Source organism: Boleophthalmus pectinirostris, unplaced genomic scaffold (assembly GCF_026225935.1).
Source record: "Boleophthalmus pectinirostris isolate CB_2022bp ecotype Guang Dong unplaced genomic scaffold, ASM2622593v1 HiC_scaffold_22, whole genome shotgun sequence".
Lineage (NCBI taxonomy): Eukaryota > Metazoa > Chordata > Actinopteri > Gobiiformes > Gobiidae > Boleophthalmus > Boleophthalmus pectinirostris.
Window position 1 is genome coordinate 39,500,290 of NW_026571190.1, and position 16,572 is coordinate 39,516,861.

A 16,572-nucleotide genomic window follows, 5' to 3' on the forward strand; every position below is an offset into this window, starting at 1 on the left:
GCGTCAGATGCCCTCACAGCAGAAACTGGAGGGTTAAAATTTCAGGGTTAAATATTTCAGAGTTGTTTTTAACATAAAAAGTGTTATTTTAAGTATTTGAAAGTTAAATCGGGGGGAGTTATTTGTCAGAGTTGATGTGGTTGAAGTAAATTCACCTTCCCTTAGTGTTAATTCAACTTCCGCTATTATCTGTTACATAAAGGTGAGTTATTGTACAGTTGTAGGGAGTATTATCTGTTACATAAAGGTGAGTTGTTGTACAGTTGTAGGGAGTATTATCTGTTACATAAAGGTGAGTTGTTGTACAGTTGTAGGGAGTATTATACTGTTTACATTAAAGGTGAGTTGTTGTACAGTTGTAGGAGTATTATCTGTTACATAAAGGTGAGTTGTTGTACAGTTGTAGGGAGTATTATCTGTTACATAAAGGTGAGTTGTTGTACAGTTGTAGGGAGTATTATCTGTTACAAAGGGTGAGTTTGTTGCACAGTTGTACAGTTAGGGAGTATTATCTGTTACATAATAGTGATTTGTTGCACAGTTGTAGGGAGTATTATCTGTTACATAAGGTGAGTTGTTGTACAGTTGTAGGGAGTATTATCTGTTACATAAGGTGATTTGTTGTACAGTTGTAGGGAGTATTATTTCTGTTACATAATAGTGATTTGTTGCACAGTTGTAGGGAGTATTATCTGTTACATAAGGGATGAGTTGTTGTACAGTTGTAGGGAGTATTTATCAGTTCTATAAGGTGAATTGTTGTACAGTTGTAGGGAGTATTTATCTGTTACATAAGGGTGATTTGTTGCACAGTTGTAGGGAGTATTATCTGTTACATAAGGGTGATTTGTTGCACAGTTGTAGGGAGTATTATCTGTTACATAAGGGTGATTTGTTGCACAGTTGTAGGGAGTATTATCTGTTACATAAGGGTGAGTTGTTGCACAGTTGTAGGGAGTATTATCTGTTACATAATAGTGATTTGTTGCACAGTTGTAGGGAGTATTATCTGTTACATAAGGATGAGTTTGTTGTACAGTTGTAGGGAGTATTATCAGTTCTATAAGGGGTGAAGTTGTTGCACAGTTGTAGGGAGTATTATCTGTTACATAAGGGTGATTTGTTGTACAGTTGTAGGGAGTATTATCTGTTACATAAGGGTGATTTGTTGCACAGTTGTAGGGAGTATTATCTGTTACATAAGGGTGATTTGTTGCACAGTTGTAGGGAGTATTATCTGTTACATAAGGGTGATTTGTTGTACAGTTGTAGGGAGTATTATCTGTTACATAAGGGTGAATTTGTTGTTACAGTTGTAGGGAGTATTATCTGTTACATAAGGGTGATTTGTTGCACAGTTGTAGGGAGTATTATCTGTTACATAAGGGTGATTTTGTTGCACAGTTGTAGGGAGTATTATCTGTTACATAAGGTGAGTTGTTGCACAGTTTGTAGGGAGTATTATCTTGTTACATATATTTGTTTGCACAGTTGTAGGGAGTATTATCTGTTACATAAGGATGAGTTGTTGGTTGTACAGTTTGTAGGAGTATTATCTGTTACAGTAAGGGGTGAATTGTTGTTACAGTTGTAGGGAGTATTATCTGTTACATAAGGGGTGATTTGTTGTACAGTTGTAGGGAGTATTATCTGTTACATAAGGATGAATTGTTGCACAGTTTAGGGAGTATTATCTGTTACATACAGACAAGTTCTTGTACAGTTGTAGGGAGTATTATCTGTTACATCAGGGTGAGTTACTGTACAGTTGTAGGGAGTATTATTTGTTACATCAGGTTGTTATTGTACAGTTGTAGGAGTATTATCTGTCACTTTTAACACCACTTTATGCTGTGCCCGTCTTCCTATTTCCCTGTGTTTTTTTGTGTTTTTTTTTTTACTTTTTTTGAGGCGATTTTGAAAAAAAAAAAAAAAAAAAAACATTTCACTTTTCTTTTTTTTATCCCGACAGAGAAGAGGCTGAACTTGGTGCCCGTTTGGTTTCTTGTGAATAGGCCCAGGATTTCCAGAGATATGAACCATAAACCAGGTCATAAACACTGAACAGTTTAATTAATAAACCGCGGCTCCTGGTGTTTCTCCTGACGCTGTAAAACCCCGACACTTTTTAACGGAAAATTCTAAGATAAATAAAAGATGCACCGGGCAGAAGGCGGCGGGCGTTTGGATCTGGGTCGAACGGGAAGCGGCTCGTCCGATCAGATGGTGGATTTGGCCCGGAGCGGAGTCTGGGGTCCAAATGTCCCGAGGGAGGACAGGATTATAGGTTCTGTTTCATTTTTTATAATGAATTTGTGGATCTTAATGATTGTGGTAAAGTAACAGCGACTTTCAGAGTTAAAAAAGCACATTACTCATCAATTAAGCTACGTTCAGACTGCAGCCTGAAGTGATTCAAATCAGATTTTTTGGCCCCTATGTTCCTGTATCTGATCTTTTACTGACAGTCTGAACCACACAGATGTGACCCAGGACACTTGGGCTACGTTCAGACTGCAGGGCTTAACGCTCAATTCCAATTTTTTTGTGAAATCCGATGTTTTTTCGAGGTCGTTCACATTTCCAATTAAATGCGACTTGTCTGTGACTCCAGTGTGAACGTTAAACGGCCCAAAAGTGTCCGCATACGTACTGGAGGACATGATGACGTCAACCGCAGCGAGCGTCTCTGTGTTTACAGAAGTTGTCCAAACATGGACGCAGCATCGAGCACCTGGAGATTTTAAAGTTCCGGTTTCCACCTGCTTCAGCGCAGAATAGTGACGTTTGTGTCTTGTTGATAACGTGTAGGTGGATGAATGCACTTTGGCCGTTCAGACTGAAGTCACATGTCAAAAGATCAGATATGTATCAGTTTCAGGAGCACATATCCAAGTGTCCTGGGTCACATTTGAAAAAATCAGATCTGTGTGGTTCAGACTGACATTAAAAGATCAGATACAGGAACATAGAGGCCAAAAAATTGGATTTGGGTCACTTCAGGCTGCAGTCTGAACGCAGCATTGGATCTGTGCTCCTAAAACAGATACATATCTGATCTTTTGACATGTGACTTCAGTCTGAACGGTCAAAGCGCATTCATCCACCTGCACGTTATCACACGGTGGACTCGGCTATGACAAAGAGGTTGGCTATTGTGCAGTAACAAGCACCTGTTGCCAATACAGCCCAACAGCGACGCGTTTGCTCACGGAAATAATCCATCAAAGATGTGTTTCCTCCCGCGAGAGTGGCACAAGTCGGCGCTCACAAATGTACACAAACGTTCTTCTCATTATACGAAAATTGTTAATGAACTCTGTGTCACTGAAGTGAAGCACATCACCACTCACCACTCTTGGCTCCGTCTCCACATCCACACGTTCCTTTTAACGTTCTGTCCCACAAAACACCACGACCAAAAACCTCGTCCTTCTCCTTCTCAATCTCCTCCTTAAAACAAGTAAGTTGTTCATGTTCTGGCTCCGGTACGAGAGGAACTTTAAAATCTCCAGGTGCTCGATGCTGCGTCCATGTTCGGACAACTTCCGTAAACACAGAGACGCTCGCTGCGGTTGACGTCGTCGTGTCTCCAGTGTCACATGTGGGACACTTTTGGGCCGTTTAATGTTCACACTGGAGTCACATACAAGTCACATTTAATTGGAAATGTGAACGACCTCGAAAAAACATCGGATTTCACAAAAAAAATCAGAATTGAGCGTTAAGCCCTGCAGTCTGAACGTAGACTTATACTCAGGTCGACTTGAATAAGATGAATAACTTCAGCAGTGACGTGTTGTTGCCGAGAGTCCAGCTCCATTTCTCAGTCTGTTCCAGTCCACCTTTTGCTTCCTCCCTGTTTTTCCTGAACTAAAGTTTTTGCTCGTTTTTTGTAAATAATTATTCAAATCCTTGTACCTGATGCAGATCTGAACGACGTTATTGTAGAATAGAACCTCTTTTTACTTTAACTTAAAATTTACTTACAGGGTCACCAAACTTTTTTGTTTGGGGGCCACAGTCTCGCTCCGGGCTGTGATGAGGTCGGGGTCGGTCGTGTAACAGAATAGTTTGACCCTGACGACGCAGATTATTATTATTCTTTAAAAACCGACACATTTTCTTTACACCCGCGTAGACCGTCGTGTGACCGCGAGATAAAAGACCAACGCAGAACTCCACGCTCAGACCTGGTTCAGTCCTGGTTCAGCTCTGGTTTAGTCCTGGTTTAGTCCTGGTTTAGTCCTGGTTTACATCTGGTTTAGATCTGGTTTAGTCCTGGTTCAGTCTTTGTTTAGACCTGGTTTAGTCCTCATTTAGTCCTGATTTAGTCCTGGTTTAGTCCTGGCTTAGTCCTAGTTTAGTCCTAATTTAGTCCTGGTTTAGTCCTGGTTTAGTCCAGTTTTATTCTTGCCTTTTTAGTCCTGGTTTAGTCCTGGTTTAGTCCTGGTTTAGTCCTGGTTAGTCCTAGTTTAGTCCTTTTCCTTTTTAGTCCTGTTTAGTCCTGTTTTAGTCCTGGTTTAGTCCTGGTTTAGACCCGGTTTAGTCCTGGTTTAGTCCTGGTTTAGTCCAGTTTTATTCTTGCCTTTTTAGTCCTGTTTTAGTCCTGTTTTAGTCCTGGTTTAGACCTGGTTTAGACCTGGTTTAGTCCTGGTTTAGTCCTGGTTTAGTCCTGGTTTAGTCCTGGTTTAGTCCTGGTTTAGTCCTGGTTTAGTCCTGGTTTAGTCCAGTTTTATTCTTGCCTTTTTAGTCCTGGTTTAGTCCTGGTTTAGTCCTGGTTTAGACCTGGTTTTAGTCCTGGTTTAGTCCTGGTTTAGTCCTGGTTTAGTCCCGGTTTAGTCCTGGTTTAGTCCTGGTTTAGTCCTGGTTTAGTCCTGTTTTAGTCCTGGTTTAGTCCTGGTTTAGTCCTGGTTTAGACCTGGTTTTAGTCCTAGTTTAGTCCCGGTTTAGTCCTGGTTTAGTCCTGGTTTAGTCCTGGTTTAGTCCTGGTTTAGTCCTGGTTTAGTCCTGGTTTAGTCCTGTTTAGTCCTGTTTAGTCCTGGTTTAGTCCTGGTTTAGTCCTGGTTTAGTCCTAGTTTAGTCCTGGTTTAGTCCTGGTTTAGTCCTGGTTTAGACCTGGTTTAGTCCTGGTTTAGTCCTGGTTTAGTCCTGGTTTAGTCCTGGTTTAGTCCTGGTTTAGACCTGGTTTAGTCCTGGTTTAGTCCTGGTTTAGTCCTGCTGTAAATCGTTCCTCACTGCTGCAAACACAAACCAAACCAGTCCACTGTGTCAGATGCCCTCCCACGAAAAAAATCTAAGGTTCAAATTTCAGGGTAAAATATTTCAGAGTTGTTTCGGTTGTTTCCTAGATTTTTTTTTTTCAGTTTCGTTTGGCGGCTCGTTCCTGCGCTAAATATTTTTCACACTTTTACTTCAGTTTCGTGACAGTTGGTGGAAAAAAACGTTGAGAAGAAACACACAAAAATTCAGGAAGAGGATCTGAGTCGCGCAGACGAATCCTTCATTTTCTGTCATCGGAGCATCAAAACACGGAGAATATTTCCACTCCAGAAACACATTTTTATGACACTTTAAACACCGAATTAACAAAATAAAAGTGTAATAATTTATTTTTATTCGTCTAATCGTAAATGTTGTGTAAATTATTTGATTAGAGACGCCGTATTTTTTATTTTTTGCTCTTAAAATTTGGACGTTTCTTGGTTTGAAAACTATTATCTTCCTCTTTTTTACCTTTAAATATTTATGTCTTTAACTTCTTCAACTCTTTCTTTCCTTCTCTCTCTCTCTGTCCTCCCCTCTTCCCTCCTTTCTTTCTTTCTTTCTTTCTCTCTCTGTCTCTTCTCCTCTTATCTCTTTATTTTTTCTGTCTCCTTCTCCTTCTGTCCTTCCTCTCTCTCTGTTTCTCTTTCGCGTCTCTCCCCCTCTCTGTCTCTCTCTTTTCTTACCCTCTCCTCTTTCCTCTCCTCGCCTCCCTTCTTTCCTCTTTTCCCTCTCTCCTCTTTCCTCTCTCCTCTTTTCTCTCCTTCTCTCTTCCCTCTCTTCTCCTCCACTCCCTCTCCCCCTCTCTCCTCTCTCTCTCTCCTCCTCTCTTCCTCTAATCTTCTCTCTCCTCCTCTTTTCCTTCTCTCTTTTTTTCCTCTTCTCCTCTACTCCCTCTCTCTTCTTTCCTCTCCTCCTTTTGTCCCTCTCTCGTCTCCTCTCTTCCTCCTCTCCTCTCTTCCTCCTCCCCTCTCTTTCTCTTCCTCCTCTCTTCCTCCTCTTCCTCCCTCTCTTCCTCTCTTCCTCCTCTCTTCCTCCTCTCTTCTCTTCCTCCTCTGCTCTTTTTTCTCTTCCTCCTCTCCTTTCCTCCTCTCTTCCTCCTCTCTTCTCTTCTCCTCCTCCTCTCTTCCTCTCTCCTTTCCTCCTCTCTCTCTTCCTCCTCTCCTCTCTCTCCTCCTCTCCTCTTCTCCTCTCCTCCTCTTTCCTCCTCTCTTCTCTCCTCTCTCTCCTCTCTTCCTCCTCTCCTCTCTTCTCCTCTCTCTTCTCTCTCCTCTCTTCCTCCTCCCTCTCTTTCTCTTGTCCTCTCTTCCTCCTCCTCTCTTCTCTTCCTCTCTTCCTCCTCCCTCTCTTCTCTTCTCCTCTCTTCCTCCTCTCTCCTCTCTCTCCTCTCTCTCTTCTCTCTCTCTCTCTCCTCTCCTCTCTTCTCTCCTCTCTTCCTCTCTCCTCTCCTCCTCTCTCCTCCTCTCTTCCTCCTCTCCTCTCCTCTCTCCTCTCTCCTCCTCTCCTCTCTCTCTCTCTCTTCTTCTTCCTCCTCTCTTTCTCTCCTCCTCTCTTCCTCCTCTCCTCCTCTCCTCTGTTCCTCCTCTCTTTCTTCCTTCTCTTCTTCTTCCTCCTCTCTCCTCCTCTCCCTCCTCTCCTCTCTTCCTCCTCTCTTCTTCCTCTCTTTCTTCCTCTCTCTTCCTCCTCTCTTCTCTTCCTCCTCTCCTCTCTTCCTCTCTCTTCCTCCTCTCTCTCTCCTCTCTTCCTCTTCTCCTCTCTTCTCTTCCTCCTCTCCTCTCTTCCTCTCTCTTCCTCCTCTCCTCTCCTCTCTTCCTCTTCTCTTCTCTTCCTCCTCTCCTCTCTTCCTCTCTCTTCCTCCTCTCCTCTCTTCCCTCTCTTCCCTCCTTCCTCTCCTCTCTTCCTCCTCCTCTCTTCTCTCCTCTCCTCCTCTTCTCCTCCTCTCTCTCTTCCTCTCCTCTCTTCTCTTCCTCCTCTCCTCTCTCTCCTCTCTTCCTCTCTCTTCCTCCTCTCCTCTCTCCTCTCTCTCCTCTCTCCTTCCTCTCCTCTCCTCTCTTCCCTCTCTTCCTCCTCCCTCTCTTCTCTTCTCTCCTCCTCTCCTCTCTCCTCTCTTCCTCCTCTCCTCTCTTCCTCTTCTCCTCTCTTCCTCCTCTCCTCTCCTCCTCTCCTCTCTTCCTCCTCCCTCTCTTCTCTTCTCTTCCCTCTCTTCTCCTCTCCTCTCTTCCTCCTCCTCTCTTCCTCTCCTCTTCTCTTCTCTTCTCTCTCCTCCTCTCTCCTCTCCTCCCTCTCTTTCCTCCTCTCTTCTCTTCCTCCTCCCTCTCTTCTCTTCCTCCTCTCCTCTCTCTCCTCTCTTCCTCTCTCTTCCTCCTCTCCTCTCTTCCTCTCTCTTCCTCTCTCTCCTCTCTTCCTCTCCTCTCCTCTCCTCTCTTCCCTCTCTCCTCCTCCTCCCTCTCTTCTCTTCCTCCTCTCCTCTCTCCTCTCTCTTCTCTTCCTCTCTTCCTCTCCTCTCTCTCTCTCTCCTCCTCCTCTCCTCCTCCTCTCCTCTCCTCTCTCTCTCTTCCTCTCTCTCCTCCTCTCCTCTCTTCTCTCTCTCTCCTCCTCTCTCTCTCTCTCCCTCTCTCTTCCTCTCCTCTCTCCCTCTCTCTTCTCCTCTCTCTCTCTCTCTTTCCTCTCTCTCTCTCTCTCTCTCCTCCTCTCCTCTCTCTTCTCTCCTCCTCTCTTCTCCTCTCTCCTCTCTCCTCTCTCTCCTCTCTCTCCTCTCTCCTCTCTCTCTCCTCTCTCTCCTCTCTCCTCTCTCTCTCTCCCTTCTCTCTCCTCTCCTCTCTTCTCCTCTCTTCTCTTCAGTAAGTCCTTTCAGATAAACATAATCGACGACGACCAGTACGAGAAGAACAAGAACTTCTTTGTGGAGATGGGCGAGCCGCGCCTCCTGGAGATGAGTGAGAGGAAAGGTGCGGCTTTACCTGCGCCGCCAGGCCCCGCCCACTCACCCCTGACCCCCCCTGACCCCCGCCTGACCCCTGCGTGACCCCCGTGTGACCCCTCATACTCAGATTAACCCGTGGATGTCACAGTTCTGCCTTTTTGTTTGTTTTCCCCAGTCCAGCTCCGTTTGTCAGTCCATTCCGGTCCTCCTTTTGTCACCTCCCTCCTTTCCCTACAGCTGCCTCTCATTCCGTAATCAGCCCAGGCCCAGTCTGTATATACTCCCTCTTCTCCCTCAGTCCTTGCCAGATTGTACACCTGTAAAGACGAACTCTCAAGCTCCTGAAAACCTGAACCCCAATTTCTGAAACCCCTGTATTACCCCTGAATCTGATCTGTTTGCAGCTTCTGCAATTCTGTGTTTTTCCCTGTTTGTTGTCCCTGTTCCTGAGTTTACTCCCAGTTCATTTCTTACTAGTGTATTTCCCAGTCTTGGAGGATATTTCTGTTCACATTTTATATCATACATTCCTCTTATATTTTCAGTCTGAGTTACCATTATACATTACCTGTTAGAGGACACGTTCCGTTATTAACTAAGAGTTTGTTGCCTGTATACTTGTGTTGCATTTGAGTCCATTTTACCTGCGTGACAGTGGAGAAGCGCCATTTTCCAGTCCGCGTCAGTCATTTTCGTTTTCTTTTGTACCGTCTTAAAAACTCCATGTTTGTTTTGTCACGTTTACGCCCCCAGTTGTGTGCAATAAAAAAACCCCCAAAAAAACCAAAAAACATGATACACAATTTTTGTGCTGGGGTCTATGAAATGCTCTAATATTTGCATGAATTAATAAAGTTTTTATTATTAACCAGGTCAACTAAAAAAAAAAAAAAAATCACAAATGCACAGAGGTGATCTGATGTGTTTTGATATTCACAAATGCAAATTTTTGTAACCTTATGAACAAATGCATGTGTATTTGTAAATACATCTTTGTTCATAAAAAAAAAAAAATAATAATAATAATAATAATGAATAAATAAATAAAAATAAAACATTTTTAAAACTGAAAATTCTGTTTGTAAAATGTGATTCGCTTTTGTGGATCAACAATTACACAAATTCACCCAACTTGAACCCCCATTTAACTTTCAAATATTTCAGATAACACTTTTTCTGTTAAAAAACAACAACAAAAATATTTTACCCTAAAATTTTAACCCTCCAGTTTTTGCTGTGTAGCAGTGTAAAACATTTAAGTCTAAAAACTCAGCGGAATTATGTTCCAAACAAAAAAGAAAAAAAGAATAAGCAATAATAATAAGCATAATAAAATCAATAAGCAAAATTAATAAAAATCTGTAAATAAAGGCAGTACTAAAAAAAAATAAAAAAAAAAAAATAATGAGATAAAATAAATAAATAAATAAATAAAATGCCTGCGTATGTGTGATTCACATACACAGACATCCACTAGAGGGCAGTGTTGTTATAGATGTTACATTACAGCGACACGTAGAGCTGCTCGATTATGGAAAAAGTCATTATCACGATTATTTTTGTCAACATTGAAATCATGATTATTCAAACGATATTTTTTTAATTTACACAACGCATTTATTCAGCATTTCTCTTTCAACAAGAAAACTTTGTTATTGATAATTTACGCAAAACTTTAAAACTGAAAATAAATATTGGCTACAAATCTGAACCTTAGAGCAGTTTTGCGATGTATAAAACATAAAATAAATAAAATAAACTTTGAACATGAATTAAGGCATAAAAAACACAAATGTATCCAAAATAAACTATATATCCAGCTGTTCTATAATTTCTATATTAAAAAAATCAAATAAATATACTAAATCTATCCCAAAATAAACTTTAAGCTTTATCGTTTCAACTCGATTATATGAGTTTGGAGATCATTTGACTCACAAAATCGAAATTGCGACCAAAATTCAATTAATTGTCAGGAATGAAAACAAACTCTTAGTCTGAAAGGGAGAGAGGAGAGGGGGAAAAAAAGGAATTTCAATTATGAACTGGCCGTAATGTGTCAATGTGGTGTGTTTATGTTGCTGTTTTTTTTGGAGTTTTTTTTTTTTTTTTTTTGGTGTTGTGGGTGTTGCTTTATGTTGATGATTGTAATTTGTTAAATGATGATTGTTGTTTTTTTTTAAATGTTATATTCTGTTGTAGTCGTAGTCTGAAAAAAGAACCTAATAACATAGACTATGAGCTCACACATATAATTTTTTCGTAATAATTAATAATCAATAATCAATAAAAAATCAGCCTTGTAAACAATTCATTAACGTTGCATTCCCATCGAATACAAAACATGCAAAACGACTATGTGTAGATCTCCCTCTGTGCATTTGTGAATATTAATGAGACAAAAACAACCCCATATTTAAGGTGGAACAATTTTATTTCACCACATTTTTTTTTTTACATTTATTTACATTTTTTATGCCTGTGATTTATAATAATACATTTTATTTATAATGCACTTTAGATTTTATTTATAATGGACTTTATATTTTATTTTTGATGCACTTTATGTTTTATTTTTAATTCATTTTATGTTTTATTTTTTATGCACTTTACAGTTTTTATTTTACATTTTATTTTTTTTTTTTATTTTTTAATGCACTTTACAGTTTATTTTTAATTCACTTTACATTTTATTTTTAATGCGCTTTACAATTTATTTTTAATTCACTTTACATTTTATTTATAATGCACTTTACATTTTATTTTTAATGCACTTTACAGTTTATTTTTAATTCACTTTATGTTTTATTTTTAATGCACTTTACAATTTATTTTTAATGCACTTTACATTAAATTTATAATAAAATAAAATAATAAGAGCAAATCTCAAAGTGCTACAGAGAGAAGCTTTAAAAAGAAAAAAAGAACAACAATAAAACTTCACTAAAGATTTGGCGTCCTCTCCACCAGATGGCGCTCTAGGTAACTGCCCGGGGTTACACCTGTCAGGAGCAGTGGACCGGATCTGGTCCTGGTCCTGGTCCTGGTCCTGGTCCAGGTCCTGGTCCGGGTCCTGGTCCGGGGTACCGGGCTGGTTGTTACCATGGTGACTGTGTTTCAGGAAGAGTATCCGCGTGGTCATCACGGATCACGACGCGTACGACCGTCACTGCTCCTTCTACCTCCAGCTGCTCCCCCCGATGTGGGGCGCTCTCAGGGACAGGCCAGGTCTGACCCGCCGCCCGCCCGACCTCTGACCTCTGACCTCTGCTTGGGCTGCTGTCGCTTTGCCGATTTCAGAGACAGATTTTGGTTTCTTTAAAATTCCAGTTACGGTTTTTATGAGCAATGTTATAATATTGTTTTTTCATCACAAACAGACCTGGAGTTATGTTTTCTTTATGTTTAATTCACAAAAACTGCGTATTAAGGTTCTTCTCTGACACGGAAAACATTGTTCCACCTTGTGATGTCATGAGGTAATACAGAGAGAGCTCCACTGTGTTTTTAAACTGCACACACCTTCACTAGAATCCAGTGGAGGAGTCAGCAGTTTGGGGCCCTCACTATAATGCACCTTTGTTTTTGTTTTTTTTTGTTTTTTGTACTTTAGTCCTGGTTTAGTTCTAGTTTCATATCAGGTCTGGTTTGAGTCTACTTGAGTCCAGGTTTAGATCTAGTTTAGACCTGTTTTAATCCTACTTTAGTCCTGGTTTAGTTCTAGGTTAGATCGGGTTTAATTCAACTTTAGTCTTGGATTAGTCCTGGTTTAGTTCTAGCTCAGTTCTAGTTTAGACCAGGTAAAATCTTACTTTAGTTCTGATCTAGTTCTAAATTAGGCCTGGTATCATTCCACTTTAGTCCTGGTTTAGTTCTAGTTTCTTCTCTGAAATGGAAAACGCTCTGTTCCACCTTGTGATGTCATTTGGTAATACAAAGAGAGCTCTACTGTGTTTTAAAACTCCACACACCTTCACTAGAATCCAGTGGCGGAGTCAGCAGTTTGGGGGCCCGAGGTGAACTTAAGTTTGGGGCCCTCACTATAATGCACCATTGTTGTTGTTGTTGTTTTTTTCATACTTTAGTCCTGGTTTAGTTCTAGTTTTATATCAGGTCTGGTTGGAGTCTACTTGAGTCCAGGTTTAGTTCCGGGTTAGGCCTAGTTTTGCCCTAGTTCTGTTGTAGTTTAGACCTGGTGTAGTGTTACTTTAGTCCTGGTTTAGATGTAGTTTAGACCTGGTTTAGACTGTCAAACTCATTTTGGTCCGTATCCAACCGACTTTGATTTCAGTAGTAAGTAAATAAGTTTATGAAACAGAAATCTATTGAATGTTGTTGTAAAATCCTGCACTCGGCTCCACTTTTCTCACTTTTCTCATGTCATCAACAGTCAAAACGATCGTCCTTTAAGAGCAAGAGACAAGTCTTCATGCTGCTCTGGTGGGACGTACAGAGAGAGACTGTGATACACCACAATTTTTTTGTGATCACAGTGCACAGCCTCCTTCCTCCTCCACAGCTCCTCAGTAGAAATCACGCTTGTTTACAGCTTCGTTCAGAATTACTGAAGTGACCAGTCTAGAAATATTTTAGCGACCGACGCGTCAGTTTTTAGACACTTCTTCTGCTTTAGTCGCGCAATCGCTGGAAGGAATCTCCGAGAATCACCTCAGTTTGTCTTCGCTCCGTTTCTCCTTCTCTTCTTCTTTCAGCGACCTCAAAAAACGACTTTCTTTTGTGGCGAACTGGTCGCAACAAACTTTGTGCGAACTGGAAGCGACAGGTTGAAAAAGCCTCTAAGAACCGCTGCATAAACCACATAATCCCCACACGGGAGTTTGATTGACAACCTAACAGCCAATAGATAAAGAGGGAGCCTTGTTTTCTATTGGCTGATGTTTATCTGGCCTCAACACGTCCACAGTTGATAGATTTTCATTTTTTTTTTTTTTTGGTCATCATAATTACAAGGCTGCTACATCTCTGTAATGGTATTTTAAATTTTCACTGACAATTTGAAACTAAAAAAAAATCCTCCGTACAACCTTTAACAATATTTTAATAGAACATATTTTAGTAGAAAATCAGTCGAGGGCAAGATTAAAGATCTTGGAGGGCCGGATCCAGCCCCTGGACCGTATGTTTGACACCCCTGGTCTATATGAATGGACATATATTCTAGTCTCTTACTACATCAGAGTATCAGCGTTTTCAGGCGTCCACACGGTGCCGGATCAGATCTGTACTCAGATGAATTCGTGGGAGTTGGAGGCACCAGATCATTTCGTCTCTGGAGTAATTTTCAATCGGATTAGCGTGAACGAACACTGCATCCACAACGAAAACAACTCAAATACGAACTAGTGTGGTACCTTTTCTGGACATTAAAATCCAACACATCGCAGATGGCAGCATTAAAATCACAATATACCGGAAACCCACACACACTGACCAATATCTACTCTGGACATCCCAACATCCCACTGCACACAAACTTTCAGTAGTAAGAACATTATTCGAACGGGCCACACTCATCACAGACCGACAGGGAGGAAGAGGAGAGACACATCATACAAGCACTCAAACAATGTCAATATCCCAGCTGGGCCATAAACAAAGGCAGACAACAAGTTATCAATAAAACCAACAAACCCCGGAAAAAAACACAACAATCCAACACAGGGCAGCAGGACAAAGAACATAGTCACACTACCGAACATCAGAGGAATAACCGAACCCATCCAGAGCCATGAAAAAACACAACATTAAGCACTGTAGTAAAACCAGACACAAAACTCCGTCAACAGCTCGTACATCCCAAGGACAAAATCCCACAAGAACAAAAATGCAACGCCATCTACGAAATTCAATGCAAATCATGCAATAAATCATACATAGGGGAAACAGGCCGGGCATTTCACATCCGAAAAAAGGAACAACAAAAGGAATGCGAGAAGGAAACGTCAGGGAGACTCACCAGAACACAAAAAGACAAAGCAGAACAGGAAAACCTAAAATCCGCCATATCAGACACTGTAAAAGGAACAACCACATTCTGGATCGGGACGGGGCTCGGGTCATTGGATCGGAAAACAACAAGTTCAAACGCTGGATCAAGGAGGACATTGAAATCAGGAAACGAGGCTTGGACAGCATTAACCGTGATGACGGCGCATTCCTCCTTTCACACACCTGGGACACCCTCCTCCAGAGACACCGGGCGACGGGAGGCGTGGTCAGTCTGAGCGACCTGCCAGGTCCATCAGGTCTGACCACGCCTACAGGAAGTAACAACAGCTGATATACGACACGTCACCACCAACACCGCTGACAGTTCTGAAGATGCAGCAGCAGCCGAAACATGTCAACAAGGTAAACACACTTTACTGCATTGTCTTTAAAAAGAACCTAAGAAGTTATAGTGTGGAGGGGCCCTAGATGGCGCCGCCTCTGCTAGAATCATTTTAATACTTTCAGCCCTGGAACTGCTGATCTCTACTGAACTAAAGGTAAAAGGAGCCGCTTTTCATGACATCACAAGGTGGAACAGAGCATTTTGAGCTTTTTTTATGAGCAGATTAATAATAAAGAGTTACCCAAAACACAACTCCAGGTCCTGTTTTTGACGAGGAAACAACGTTATATTCTTTAGAGTTTAAAGATAAGTGATGTGTCCGTCGTCTTGAAAATGTGAAAATGTGGAAATCCAACGTCTATGGAGCGAGACCAGACTAAAAACTACACTTTTAACAACCCAAAAACTCCTCATTCCCCCTCACCTCCTGTGTCTCGTCCCTCACCGCTCCTTGTGTTGTAACAAAACTAAAATATTCATTATAATTTGATCTGAAATTCTCCAAAATTTTAGTCGAGTTCTGCTGCTGCTTCTGCTGTTTCTCACCTCTGTTTCTGCTTTTCTTTTAGCTGTTTTGCTCCATGAGACAGGTGAGGACCCGGGCCTGGTTTAGACCTGGTTTAGACCTGGTTTAGATCTAGTTTAGACCTGTGTTAATCCTACTTTAGTCCTTAGTTCTAGTTCTAGTTCTATATTTGGCCTGGTTTGAGTGCATTTTAGTCCTGGTTTAGACCTGGTTTAGACCTGGTTTAGACCTGGTTCAGTTTTGGTTAGGGTCTACTTTAGTCCTGGTTTAGACCTGGTTTAATCCTACTTTAGTCCTGGTTCAGTTCTGATTATGGTCTGCCTTAGTCCTGGTTAAATTCTGGTTAGAATCAGAGTCTTAGAATCACGTCTGGTTTGAGTTTATCTGAGTCCAGGTTTAGTTCTGGTTTGGCCCTAGTTCTGTTGTAGTTTAGACCTGGTGTTGTCCTACTTTAGTCCTGGTTAGGGTCTACTTTAGTCCTGGTTTAGTTCTAGTTTAGACCTGGTGTAATCCTACTTTAGTCCTGGTTTAGACCTGGTTTAGTTCTAGTTTAGACCTGGTGTAATCCTACTTTAGTTCTGATTCAGTTCTGGTTAGGGTCTACTTTAGTCCTGGTTTAGACCTAGTTTAGATCTAGTTTAATCCTACTTTAGTCCTGGTTTAGTTCTACTTCTATATTAGGTCTGGTTTGAGTGTGTTTTAGACCTGGTTTAGTTCTGGTTTAGTCCTAGTTTAACCATGGTTCTGTTGTAGTTTAGACCTGGTGTAGTCTTACTTTAGTCCTGGTTCGGTTCTGGTTAGAGACTATTTTAGTCCTGGTTTAGACCTGGTTTAGACCTGGTTTAATATTACTTTAGTCTTGTTTAGTTCTAGTTCTGTACTAGGCCTGGTTTGGGTGTATTTTAGTCCTGGTTTAGACTTGGTTTAGATCTAGTTTAGACCTAGTTTAGACCTGGTTTAATCCTACTTTAGTCCTGGTTTAGTTCTACTTCTATATTAGGTCTGGTTTGAGTGTGTTTTAGACCTGGTTTAGTTCTGGTTTAGCCCTAGTTTAACCCTGGTTCAGCTCTAGTTTGGACCTGGTGTAGTCCTACTTTAGTCCTGGTTCAGTTTTGGTTAGGGTCTACTTTAGTCCTGGTTTAGATTTAGTTTAGACCTGGTTTAATTCTATTTTAGTGCTTGTTTAGTTCTAGTTCTGGTTTCTAGTCTGAGCGTATTTGAGTCCAGGTTTAGTTCTGGTTTAGCCCTAGTTAAACCCTGGTTCAGCTGTAATTTAGACCTGGTGTAGTCCTACTTTAGTCCTGGTTCAGTTCTGGTTAGGGTCTACTTTAGTCCTGGTTTAGACCTGGTTTAGATCTAGTTTAGACCTGTGTTAATCCTACTTTAGTCCTTAGTTCTAGTTCTGTATTTGATCTGGTGTATTTTAGTCCTGGTTTAGACCTAGTTTAGACCTGGTTTAATCCTACTTTAGTCCTGGTTTAGTTCCAGGTTCATTTGGGTTTA

The 16,572-nt window shown here is 41.1% G+C and overlaps 1 protein-coding gene across 13 annotated transcripts in view; it reads left to right on the forward strand.

Annotated features, from left to right (window-relative positions):
* The window catches only part of LOC110172991 (sodium/calcium exchanger 1-like), a 38,338-nt gene that overhangs the window by 8,299 nt on the left and 13,467 nt on the right, over positions 1-16,572 (forward strand). For 4 of the 13 annotated variants that reach the window (XM_055158170.1, XM_055158169.1, XM_055158168.1 and 1 more), the window contains exons 2-3: positions 8,107-8,213; positions 15,113-15,133. In XM_055158170.1, the coding sequence (XP_055014145.1) occupies positions 8,107-8,213; positions 15,113-15,133 (128 nt within the window). Of the gene's footprint in view, positions 1-8,106; positions 8,243-12,131; positions 12,139-12,175; positions 12,205-12,301; positions 12,329-15,112; positions 15,134-16,572 lie in introns of all 13 variants that reach the window. The other 9 variants (XM_055158172.1, XM_055158174.1, XM_055158171.1 and 6 more) reach the window with 7 other exon arrangements.